The following is a 13,476-nucleotide window of genomic DNA, read 5'->3' on the forward strand; positions in this document are numbered from 1 at the left end:
TCACATGATGGTTATTGAAAATGATGGTTTTTCCTCAGCTCATTTCAGTCAAGAGGGTGTTGAAAAAATTGCACAACTTGTTTACATTGTACTATTGCAATAAGTTTTTTAAAATACCAAGTGAAAATGTTTTAAATAGGTGGATTCAAGACTACTCAACTTATATTTATTGATTACAATATGTCAAACATTGGGCATAAAAGGACAGTACTGATTTTATTCAGTCCCTATCTTTAAAGAATTTACTTTCTACTGAAGGATGGATAAAGTTAATATACATATATGTATACATACACACATAAGTATGTAAGTAAATACAAGAAAATTGGGGTGAGTCATATTAACAGTGAGGATGATCAGAAAAGACTTCCAAAAGAAAATGGCACATTGGTTGTGTTTAGGAGGAGACTAAAAATTCCAAGAGAAGGTGATGAGGAGATTGGCCATACTAGTGATGGAGTAAAAGCTTGAAAAAAGGTGTGAAGGCAGTAAGTCTAAAAAGGTAAATGGGAGACATTGTAGAGTGTTAAATGACAGACTGAGTATTTGTATTTAACTTTGAGGTCAATAGAGAGCCACAAAAGAATGGGTGAATGACATGGTCATTCCTTTCTGATCTGCAGGAAGATTATTTTAATCCGCAACATGGAGATATTGGAAGGAGGGAAACCAACCAGGATTGTTGGAATAGTCCAGATAAATGGTTTTGAACTAATATAATGACGATGTGAATGGAGAGGAGACAACTGATGCAAGAGATATGGTGAAAATAGAATTTGCATGATTTAGCAACTGATTGAAGAAAGGAATGAGAAGGAAAAGTTAAGGATGATTCCTAGGTGAATGGTGCCCTCAACAGAAATTGGGAGGTTTTCAAGGAGTGGATTTAGATGAGTACTTCTGGTTGAGTTTGAAATATAAGAAGGAAAATTGAAGTAGCGAAATCCAGTAGATGGCTGGCAGTATGGGACTAGAGAGGAATTGTATTAATTGGGCAGATTTAGGAGTCATTTCTTTGGAAATATTAACTGAATTCTTGTTATCTGGTGAGATCATCAAATATAATAACAGTATATTGAAAAGAAAGAGACAAACCAGTACAGCCTTATGGGTTACCCACACTTAATATGGTAGGAAAAAGATAATAATCCAGCAAAGGAGATTGATTAGGACTAGTCTATCAGATGCACTCAGCTCTAGACAGGAGGATATATAGGATGTGTTTTGTGAGTACAAGACCATGAAAGGAGTGTGAGAGTAAGAGGTTTATGACAAAATGAAGTTTTTTAGCAATGGAATAGAGGTTCCAAAAAACCAAATAAATAGAATAAGGGAATTGAGCATAGTAGAGAGAAAGGAAAGGAAGAGCTGGATGGAAGTGAGAGAGCAGGAAATAGTAACAGAGGATCAAAATAGATTAGACTGAATAACACATATCCAGGGGAAGAAGGAAATTTAAAAGGCTAGTGTAGAAGAGTTATTAGATGAATAGGGTACTGAAAATGGTTGTCATTCTCTTCTATCTCCCAAAACTAGGAAGGAATACAAACACATAAAGATTATTTATTTAGTACATCTGGCTCATTCAGTACTTCTGATTAGATCTCCAGCTATCTGACTGAATTCTGAATTTAAACTTGGCACTGTTTCTTTTCTCATTTAATTATGATGAAAGAATGACATACATCCAAAAGACAGCACATGCATGAATCATATACACATGGATTATGTACTTGTTATCCAGTTGTGCCTGCTGGCAAAGGTCAGGGTCCACTGTGGGGTGCTCATAGTAAAAAGCCTGATGCCTAATGTCATAGATTATGGGTTATGAGGGCTGAACCACTTTTCTTAGGTTAACAAAACAGAGCAGGTAATGCTTCCATAAAAAGCAAGATTCCTAGACAAGTGGGTCTCCTGATGGATTCTCTGCAAATCTTAGGTAGAACTACCTAAGTTCTCTTAGCTATAGTTACTAAAAAAAAATTGTAGAAGTTGGGACTGTTAACTGGCTACCACATACCTGGGTGCTCAATGATTACAAATTTTTCTCAGACAGTGATAGGAGGCATAGGGTAGAATAGATAAGTTCATCTATCATGGCATTTGGGTAATAGAAGATTGGAGTGTTATTATTTTCTCAGATGAATAGAGACACAGGGCAGAGTAGGTTCTTTGGGACAGTGTACATAGGGTATTCTTGGGTGTATTTTTCCTCCAGTGGATCTGTTAATACCTGTCAAAGAAGGAGATTCTTCCATGTCACTGGGTCCGGGGAAACAGGTTCCAGGTTGCATAGGGCTTTAAATTTTGTCCCTGAGAAGGATTGGGGCCCCTACCTTCACCAGTTGAGAAATAGTATTCTCCTCAAGGTTTTTGCAAGGGTGAATGTTGAAAACTGTCTATGCGTTTGTTTTGAAAATAAAAAGCTTTATTAAAAATAAAAAGAGAGTAAGATCCCATTCCCTGGCTCCTAGATTAGAACTTTATAGACAGTTTGTCTCATTAATGTAAAGTGGAGCTAAATTTACAAGAAGTAATACTACACTTCAAGACTATACTAAACAGGTGTTCAGCTTTTTTATGTTCCTTCATTTTTTTTTTTTTTTTTACATCCTTTTAGATATATATTTTTTATGGCACCCGATCAAATGCAGAGTTTGTGATCCACAGTGGTTTTTTCTTTGACAATAATTCACATGACAGAGTGAAAATAAAGCTCGGAGTGAGCAAAAGTGACAGGCTATATGCAATGAAAGCTGAAGTCTTGGCTCGAGCTGGCATTCCTACGTAAGTAAAAAGGCTGATTACTCTTTCCCTCTGATACCTTGAAATATCTGTAGTTGCATAGTGTTTAATTGAAGTGCTAATAAAACTGCTATGTAGTTTGTCTTAATCCTTTTATACCTGCTACCTAGCAAATCCAGAACATTTAGATGCCTGGTAATTTACAAATGTTTTAGATAAACATAATTGTTAGGAACCTTCATAATCAGTTTCAAGGAATATATTACTGAAATCTTCATTAAGTTAAATATGTACTTAAGTATCATTAATGTCTTTTACCTTGAACAGGTTAATGTTGTAGATCAATTTAATTCTTTTTCTTTATCTACCATGCTGAATAGGCCTTAATGAATGACTGTTAGTCATTCAAGAATTTTAGTTAAACTTTTTTTGCTTTTTCTTCTGTATGGAATGATGAAGAACATGAGAATTATGATTTATTGTTGTGTAGTAGAAGAATCATCCTTAGTGGAAATTTATTATATGAACTTTTTTATTGTTGAACTTATATTTGATTAATGATCAATTATCATTATAATTATATTGTATATTTATATAATTATTGTATAAATATTTTTATTTTATAAAATAATTATATTTTGTTAATTATTATTAATATTTTAATTGTTATAATTATAAATTGTTAATATATTTTAAATCAGATTTTGAATTATTACATTATATTAGTTCCTATAATCTAGATGCAAATTGAAATTAAAAATATATTAGCATATAACAAAAATTCACAAAGGTTTTTGCAAAAGTTTTTTCTGTTTTTAATACCTTTGCATCTGCTTGAAAGTTTTGAAATTTGTTCTTGTATAATTCATACTTAAGACTTGTATAATTAATCCATCCTATTAGTTCTCCTAAAGAAAAAACATATGTATCATAAATTAAAAGGATTTTGCTTTGGAGAGAGTCGATAATTACACTGCTGTGACTGATCTCTGCTTACTGTTTCTGTTAGTTCCAGTGTCTTTGCCTTGCACTTTACTGAGCCTCCCATCTCTGCCCAACTTCTGGCCTTCCTTCGAGTATTCTGTATGACTGAAGGTAAATCATTTCAGAAAAATTCCTTTTGTCTTAAAAAGAATTTTTCAGAATGTGTAAAGAAAATAAATTTTCTAATTAAAGTTAGAAATGCTTCAAAATGAAGATGGTTTATAGAGAAAGAGAGGTGGCAACCTTAGAGACAAAAGAAATCTGGCTGTTTTATGATGAAAATATTTCATTGACTGAATGTATTGCAAACATTTTTTTTTTTTATCACTATAAATGATGCAGCTGAGAATATCAGAAAAAAAATCCTGAATTTGGAATTGTAGTTTTCCAAATCCAGGATTTGGGTTCATTTCTACATTGACCATTCAGCAACTCTGTGATCTGAGAAGATTCACTTGTCCTGCACCTAGCCTCAGGAAGGCCTGAATTCTAGCCTTGTAATCTGAGCTAAATCCCTTAATCTTTCTAATCCTCAATTTTATTGTTATCATGATTATGAAATTGGAATAATAATAGCCACAGGATTGCAAAATTTGAATGAAAATAATGTATGTAAAAGTACTTTATAAAATTTGGAACAAACCTATGTTAGCTATTATTATTATTGTCTGTCGTCAGAATAATAATAGCATTTGTACCCCCTAGGTAGCTAAATGACACTGTATAAAAAGTACTGCAATCAAAATGAGAATGACCTGAATTCAAATCCCATTTCAAACACTTAATAGCTGAATGACCCTAGCCTTTCTGTGTGTTAGTTTTCTTCTTCTGTAAAATGGAGATAGTAGTAGCTTTACCTCCCTAGGTTGTGGTGAAGAACAGATAAGATAACAAGTGTTCCATGCTTTGCACTTTGCTAAATGCTGCCTATTTTTTGTCACTTGACATATCATTTTGAGAAAGTGTTCCTAGATTTTACCAATTAGGCAAAGGACTCCAGTTTCCCTCCAAAAAGATTGAAAACTCCTGTTCTAGAACAAAAAGATTTCTTAGATTCAACTTAACTTTTTTTTTCTGATATCAACTGTGATCAAGGTCTTATACTAAGCTTTAGCTTATAGCCAACATAATTTAAGCCTGAAACCAAAAAATTTAAATAGACTTAGGAAATTCATTGTAGTATATAATAATTATGCTTGGATTTTTTCATTCCCAAATTGTCTAGCCTAACAAGAAATATTATGATAACATAAATGCTTATAAAGCTTGTATATATATTGACAGACAGTTTGGTTCCATTTTGCATTTTACTTAGTATGGAGTCATAGTATTTACAACTAAGAGGGATAGTTGACATTGTCTGGTCCTGGTGCTTCATTTTATAGATGTTGCAACAGACTTATTAGACAACAACCATCTGAGGTTGCAGTAAGTGCTAAAGTTGAACAAAGGTCATCTTACTATATAAATCCATAGTGCTCTCTGTAATTAATCGTTATGAACTTTAAAGTAACACATTTTTCTCATCTTCATTTGCTCCCAAGGTAATTAAAAATAAATGACTTCAAAGTTTTCAGGACTGCTGATTTTTTTATTTTTAGAGTATTGACAAACATGTTTCTGCAGGGGAAAAAAATGCTGATTGGGCATGGCATAGTGAATATTGAACTTGGAGACATGGATTCAAATCCTGATTAGATTTGATCTTCATTGTTGATGTTTCAGCGAAATTAAGGGACAGTACTAAAACTCTAACAGAAGTCAACAGCTCCTTGATTCAATATTTTTTCTGCATTTTTCTGTATATTTCTGCATATATCAAGTAGTTGAACAAGTGCTAGTAATAATCACATAGCAGTTTATTCTACAGTTTTCTCTCTTCTGGACACATTTGAAAAATATCTGGCAGAGAGTAAGAGTTTAGTCTTTGTCTTTGGAAAAGAATGAAGGTAACTGATCTCTATGGAGATGAAGGCCTGTGTGTAAATAGCTCAATGACATATTTAAGAGAATTCAGAACATACAGAGTAGATAGAAGTAAATATTTCATAATACTGTTTTAATGTAGTAGACAAAAGATTTTCTAGTTAAAATGAAGTGATCTGTTCATTTACAAATATGACAAAGATTATTCATTTTGGTAATGATCTTAGTAAGTCTTGGTATTACCTTGTTTTCTTCCCTTTCAGTGTGAATCTTGGATTGAACAGAGATTGATAGTTGGTATAAATTGAGTTAAGCTCTTGTTATACCAGTAGCTAGCTCTTGGCTCTCCATTACTATATGATTAAGCTTTTATAGAGTATTAAAATCAGGGAAGAATATGAAATCATAGTTTTGATTTCACATATTTCTATTACTAAAGTTCATTTTTCATTTTCTTAGCTAAACATTCTATTAATTTCTGTTTATTTTCCCTGTGAAGTAGCAATGTTCTGTAAAACTTTAGGTAATGCCTTTGCTTGTCTTATTGTTTGTCAAAAGTAGAATGTATCAATTCTGGATGTTTATGGATTCATTTCACTTCAGGAAACATAAAATGCTCATTATATAAAGGCATTGTGTTAAGTTTCTAGGGCTTGGGTAGAATTGAGGATTTAAAAAAGTAGAAGGGTACAGAAAGATTAATAAAATATACTTCTTTCAAGGAACATGAATTTTAATACAGGGAAGGGAAGCTTAAGATGACATGCACAGGTGACTAGAATAGATTCAGATTTCTCTTGATGAATTTTGTTTCTTTAATTTCATTTCTTTCATACTTCAAAAGATAAGTATGCTAAGACAGGTGTAAACAAAGTGGCATGAGAGTTCTGTTTAGAATGTGAGAAAAATCTTAACCTGAATTTCTAATGATGCTTGGTAAAAATATACACCACTGAAATTTCTCGGATTATCAGCAGATTATCTTATCCTCCTCACCACAAAAAAAATAAAACAAAACTATTTAGAACACTTCTCTAGCTCAGTAGAATTTGTCTTATGTATACTTTTCATATGTAGGATGAGGACTTTATTCTCATACTTTAGTCTTTGAGATCTATCTGATACTAATAAAAGTATGTTATTGACAACAAAAGTTCTTCATTTCAATTTCTATATAAGGACAGCTGTGGGGCATTTTGCTTTGAAAGAGATACTGTCCTCATAATTACAAATGAAGCTTGAGTATATTTCTTGTTATGAATAGGCTAGGCACATTTGGGTCTTTAGGAAATAATATGTCTACAGCAGTTGTGTTAAATTCCTCGTCCTGTGAAATATATTTAGGTGTAATTTAGACATTCACTCATTTACTTGTGATTTGTATTTAAATTTCTTATGAATGAGACAAATCAAATTTTCATTGACTAAGGTTTTCATGGGATGTTTTCTTGATTGTTTTTGTTTGGGGAATTACTTTATTTTGAGGGTAAAGGAGCTGATTTGTTAAGTCAACCCATCAGAATTTGTTTCATGCACATTTTAAATTGGAACTTCTTGCATTAAAATTTTAGGATGTGTTGCTGTTAGCTTTGGAGTCATTTGCACCTTTGAAGTCATTGCAACTTTAGTACATTTTGCCCCAAGTAATAAATAATAAAGTAAGAAGAGGACATTGTCAAAATGAGATATATGCCCATACGGTTCTAAAAGATGGCTTATGAAACGATCTTATTGAATACAATTTCTTCATTAAAAATGAGGAATATGGGGAGTGTTAGATACAATGATAATAATGACATTGTTTTTAAATAGAAATGAAATTTAAGGTTTACACCTCATTTTCCTACCTAAAAGTTTTAACTGCCAGTGCCACTATGGAAAATCATGATCAAATGAGTATGCCTAGTGGGAAAACCAAGGATGATTGGAAAAGACATTTTCTAAGGAACGTTAGTGACTGAAATTAATATTTGAGCTATTTTTTTCCCCATTAACAGATATTCCTTTTTTTCTATTTCTTATAGAAGAGCTGAAAGAACATTTGATAGGAGAACATGCTATTGACCGAATCTTCACTTTGGGTAACTCTGAATTTCCTGTCAGCTGGGACAATGAAGTCAAACTCTGGACATTCCTTGAAGCCAGAGCATCCCTTCTTTTAAAAACATATAAAACAACCATTGAGGTAATTCTGATTGGTAATTGTGTTTTGGTTTGTACTTTGCCATCTTATTACTAGATTGTAAGATCCTCGAGAACAAGGATGCATGTTTTATTTTTCTCTGTATATCCCCACTGCCTAATGCTGACTTCAGGGCTGGTGCTCTGTCCACTAGACCAAGTAACTACCCCTATGGTGGTGGTTTTTGAAGCTTGATTATTAGCAATTGAAAGTTATTTCTCCCTTCTCACATTTCTTATAATGCTTTAGACTAGAGATGTCAAACCCACAGCCCATGGGCTCCACAACACTCCTGAATGCAATCTGGACCAGATTAAAGTACAATTTAGAAATATTTAACAAAATGAATTTTTAAAAAGTAAAAATAAATAATATTTATATATGGTTTTCTAAGTCCATATGCATCCCATAAGGATCCTTATGTGTAGTTTGTTGGCTGCCATTTCTATTTGAGTTTCACACCAGTGTATTAGACATTTCCTTTATACGGAATACATTCTGTGGTATCTCATCATTTCTACTATAGTGTAACCACCTTAAGGATCAGGACTATTTCTTATGTCATTACTATTTCTTATGTCATCATTATATTAATGCACATTATTATAATTCTTTACCTGAATCATTATTCAGCACTGTTCATTTTATTTCTGTTTAAAGTTTTGATGCAAAAGTTGTATTGACATCATTGACTTAAAAACAAAGGTAGACATTATTTTTATTAATCCTCTCATTTCTTATTGAAATGTCACTCTCAATAGAAGTTTTTCTTTATGCTTTAATTGTTTGCTACTAGCTTAAAATTTGAGAGGCAATGCCAAGATTGTTGGAGGTGGAGTCAAAAACCAGGATTCATTTCCCAACTTGATCATTTAACATATTGGTCTTGGACAGGTCCCTTAACTTCTTTAAGCCTCACTTTTCTGTCCTATAAACTGCTATAGCTGTGTCTTAGAATTATTGCAATCATCAAATGACATATCTATGTAAAACAAATAGAGAAATGTCATTTATTATCATCCCTCTCTGCTCATACAACCATAACTTAACATATCCTTTTTTGTTACAATAATTGTTTAAAACCATATAAGTTCAATGTTGGATGTACTAGTACACCATTTGATTTAGACTAATTTTAATGAATTTGATTATCATTTCTTCCTCCCATCCAGGAAGATAAATCCTTCTTGGCAACTCATGACCTTACCTTTCATGCAACAATGGCCATCAAACTACGCTTAGGAGAAAAAGAGATTTTGGAAAAAGCTGTTAAGAGTGCAGCTGCCAACCAAGAGTACTATTGCAAACAAATGGAGGAAGGTACCCCACTTCCCAAATATGAAGAGAGCAATATTGCCTTGTTAGAGAACACCGTGGCAGACTCTAGACTCCCAATTGTCCTCAGAAACCTGGAGGATGAGGTTGAGGTGCAAGAGGACTTAAAGATTGAAGAAGCTATCACTGATAGAGAAGTCACGGAAAATGGATTTGTAAATAGTGAAAACTCTATTCCTAATGGGACCAAATCTGAGATTGAAAATCTAAATCAAGAAAGAAATATAAGAGAGACTGAAGATGCCAAAGAATCTTCTCTTGACAGTACCAATGAGGTTAAGCAATAGTCATGAAATAAATCTTGACTTTATTGTGAAATTAAATTTAGCAAAAATTTATGAACAATACATTTACATTGGTGTGTTTTCTTGTTAACATTTTTCTTTCTGCAGAGAAGAAAGTATGTTTTTGCTGCTTTATATAAAATAATTTTCTTTCTTTCTTTCTTTCTTTTTTTAAGTTATTTTTAAGAAATCTGGCTTTCCTTTTCAAATAAGATTGCCATCTTGCTTTCAGGCAAAAAGAAACAGAAGACTGGGATGGGATAATGGTAGTAGGGGGGGTACCTTTGGAAGATTTTACAGACCCATTGTAGGACAAATGTATTTTCTTCCCAAGTATTAGTTGTACTTTTTTATTGGTCCATCTTTCTGACAACCAAAATTAAAAGTCTGCTTTGCCTTCTGCCAAGAAAATACGATGAACAAAATGTTCTATATGAAAATAGAAGTGCAGCACAGTGAAAATCTGTGTTCAAAGATCAGAAACTTTAGAAATTGGGTGATTTTTTTTTCTTTTAAATAGAGAAAGTAATACAGGGGGAAAAGTACTTGAGTAGGAAAGTTAAATATATTTACATATATATGTATGTGTGTGTGTATATGTATGTGTGTGCATATATGTGTGTATGTATACACACACATATATATGGTAAGGTGGCAAACTTATTTTTAATAGTTTTAAATATTAATGATAATCTGAATTATATATTCTTAGTGATTTCTTAAGATTTGTTTACTTTTTGTGTTTTGTTTACTATACTAAGTGTGTCCTTCCTCCTTGAATCAGAGTAGGGTACTATACTATACCATTCACCTAATTTTAAAAGCTAACTTTTTAAAGTGGTACATTTGATTTATAGTGTTGGTAATGGCAACTTCAAAAACATAGTCCAATGCACAGTTTTACAGAACTTGTTCCAAGTGAGGATGCACTCCCCTGTCCCTCTACCCCTCAGCTTATTCAGGTTTTCACAAACAAGCTAGAGGTTTTCAAAGCTACACTTTTGACTACAAACCATTATTAAAAGGAAAATGTGATTAATATTTTTGTCTCTTCCTTCTTTGGGGATTGGGGAGAAATAATTTGGAGGTTTTATACAAATTATCCTCATCTAATGGTAAATCTTTAAACAATTTGTAAAATTTGAGAAAGCATCCTAAAGTAACCTTCCCATCCCTACCCAGGCAAAGTGACAAAATTTCAAATTGGGGTGATCTGAGCATCATTTGGTTACAAAATGTCCCTTTCCCTGCACTATTTCCATATTAATGTACTTGGTAATTTTTGGTCACTCTATTTAAAAAGTGTCTTGAAATACATAGAATGAGCATTAGCATGATGAGAATAAAACATTTGGCCTGTAATTGACATATGAAATAGGTAATACAACTATTATATTCCTGTTTTATATGTTTAAAAAAAAAAAGGTCTTTGAGCTTTGTAACTGCTTCCTTGATAATTTGGGGTTCAGTTATTTTCAGTAGTGGCAGACACTGGAGGAGTTTGCTATTTCCTTCTCCAGCTCATTTTACAGATGAGAAAACTGAGGCATCCAGGGTTAAGTGACTTGTTCAGGGCCACACAGCCAGTAAGTGTTTGAGGCCTGGTTTGAACTCAGAAAGATGAGTCTTCCTGACTCCAGGCCCAGCTCTATCCACTGTGCCATCCAGCTTCCCTAGTTGACTTTTATCAAAAGAGTCAATCTCCTTTGTGATGAATAAAAATGAGCCATCTTCCCAACCTCTTCCCAGGCCAGTTTCCTTTGATTTTGATACCAGGAGATAGCAAAGTAAACCTGCTTCCTGGAGACTAAAGAGAAGTTTCTCCCCAACCACCCCAATAATAATGATGATTTGTAGGAGAAGTACATAAGGGGAGTTCCTAAACTTCCAGCTCCTGTCTGCTTTTCTGTTTCCTTTTCTGAGTATGGGTCATATTCTAGGATTCCTGAGAATGGATTTTCCATAGGTAAGATGTAGGAATACCGAAGGGTATTGAATCTCAACAGGTGAGTGTGTGCCCACACACAGCCTAAGGGTGGACTTTCTCCACTTTGGGGATTATCTTGTAGGCAAGTTCCAATTTAGGAGGTTCTGACTTTGAGTGTTAAAGCACTGGATAAGTTGGTGGAACATTTCCTCAAAATGCTTCTCAGAAAAGAATAGCCCCCTGCTATGGGAAGAGTAGAGCTCAGTATGGGAGGATGATTAATCTGGATGAACCTTGACAGTCCCAATGTTGTTGTGAGTCATTTGCACCAGCACTCTCTTCTGTGAATGGGTAATGTTTGTTTAGCAGTCTGTCAAGTGGCTTTATCTTCAAGTGAAGTCCAACAGGTGATTTGAGTGCTTTTCATTCATTCATTCATTCATTTATTTGCTTATTTATTTACTGTGGGGGCGGGGTGATAGGCATGTGTCTAGGATTTCTTTTTGTTATATATTTTCTGTAGCTTTTAAAATAAAGGTTGTTACATGCCTGGTTCATGTATTGTACCATGAGTGTTCATAGAAGAATTAGAAATCTACTTACAAGAGAAATTTTGGTGAATTATTCTCAAACTTTGATCAGGAGATTTTCCTGATTGTGACATCCAGCCAAGAAGAAAAAGAGGCACTGTGGAATAATGGTTAGAACACTAGATTTGCCATCAGGGAAATCTGGAATTCCTGGCTGAGACTGGGATTTAACCTCTCTAAGCCTTGGTTTCCTTCTCTGTAAAATGATAAGATATGATGGCCTCTAATGTCCCATCCAGCGCTTCTAGACTCTGTTTGGATGAAGGTGTCCCAGGATTGAACTTGAAATAAAAAGAGGACAGATAGGACATCAGGAAACATATAGAGAAAGAAATTTGAGTTTTAGAAAGAACTTGCCCAAAGCCAAAAGTAAGGGGCAGAGCCTCAATATGTCATTGAGTTTCTTGACTTTATAGTCAATCTTTCCCTTGTACCATGGAACACTGGAAGAATTCCAAGAGTTCCCTAAGTGGAGAAGGAGTAGCAACTGCTACATTCTGTAAATATGCAAAATCCTATACTGAAATTTTAGGTTTTTCCTGATTAATGGCTTTGCTTTTTGACATTTAGAAGACTGGTCAACTATAATATAGGTCAAAAAGCCAGGGCCAAACATCATAGTCGACTTTCACAGCAACGCTGGTAGTTAGGATACTTTACCAAAAGTATTCTTTTGTTTGTTTTATTTAGTTTTTAAAGCCTGCATGCACTTCCAAGAGTCATGCTAGTTTTCCTTTTTTTTTTTTCCTTTGGCTCATTATCACTAAGGAACAATTTATTTGCGACTAATTTTCTCATAGGTACATCTTTCTGTAGTTTAAGGCTTCAAATTTATCATTTTAAATTTGACCAGGCAAAAGACTGCCTCAATATTGATTGTAATAGCCTGAAGAAGGGAAAAATCTTAGGAGGGGGACTTAGAAACTTTGTTCAAGTATTTGAAATTTTATTATGTGGAAGGATTAGGCTTGTTCTATTTGACTTCAGAGGGCAAAATTAGGATTAACCAGAGGAAGTTGCCCAGGCACAGATTAAATGTGGATATAAGAAAAAATTTATTAATAGAAATGACTTAAATGGATGGGAATGGACCTCTTCAAGGGAAGGAGATTCTCTCTCCCTGGAGATTTTTAAGCAGAAGTTTGGAAGATCTTGTCAACATTGTTGAATGCATTATTTTTCAGGTTTGGGTTGATTTATAAGTGAAATTTTTATTCTGTGGTTATAACCAGAAATTGAAAACCTTTGGCTCAGATATCAAATACCATTATCAGCAGAAGGTTTTTCAATTTATGATGTGTCTTGAGGCTGAGTATTTTGGTGTGTTCAGAGCTAGCCCCTGGGGAGGGGAGAACCTAGATTCAGTATTTGTGTGACTTGGTTGATTGGTGCCCAACTCTCTGTTACTCTATTTGGGATTTTCTTGGCAAAGACACTGTGGTTTGCCATTTCCTCCTCCAGCTCAATTTACAGATAAGGAAACTGAGACAACCAGGGTTAGTG

The 13,476-nt window shown here is 33.8% G+C and overlaps 1 protein-coding gene across 9 annotated transcripts in view; it reads left to right on the forward strand.

Moving 5' to 3' along the window:
* Positions 1 to 10,497, forward strand: part of SETD3 (SET domain containing 3, actin N3(tau)-histidine methyltransferase) — a 109,866-nt gene extending 99,369 nt beyond the window's left edge. For 7 of the 9 annotated variants that reach the window (XM_074291326.1, XM_074291328.1, XM_074291322.1 and 4 more), the window contains 4 exons: positions 2,621 to 2,787; positions 3,755 to 3,840; positions 7,680 to 7,840; positions 9,010 to 10,497. In XM_074291326.1, the coding sequence (XP_074147427.1) occupies positions 2,621 to 2,787; positions 3,755 to 3,840; positions 7,680 to 7,840; positions 9,010 to 9,459 (864 nt within the window). In that variant the 3' untranslated portion in view covers positions 9,460 to 10,497. Of the gene's footprint in view, positions 1 to 623; positions 2,788 to 3,754; positions 3,841 to 7,679; positions 7,841 to 9,009 lie in introns of those variants that run through there. The other 2 variants (XR_012486615.1, XM_074291330.1) reach the window with 2 other exon arrangements.
* The last annotated feature ends 2,979 nt before the right edge of the window (positions 10,498 to 13,476 follow it).

This window comes from Sminthopsis crassicaudata, chromosome 2, assembly GCF_048593235.1.
Source record: "Sminthopsis crassicaudata isolate SCR6 chromosome 2, ASM4859323v1, whole genome shotgun sequence".
Classification (NCBI taxonomy): domain Eukaryota; kingdom Metazoa; phylum Chordata; class Mammalia; order Dasyuromorphia; family Dasyuridae; genus Sminthopsis; species Sminthopsis crassicaudata.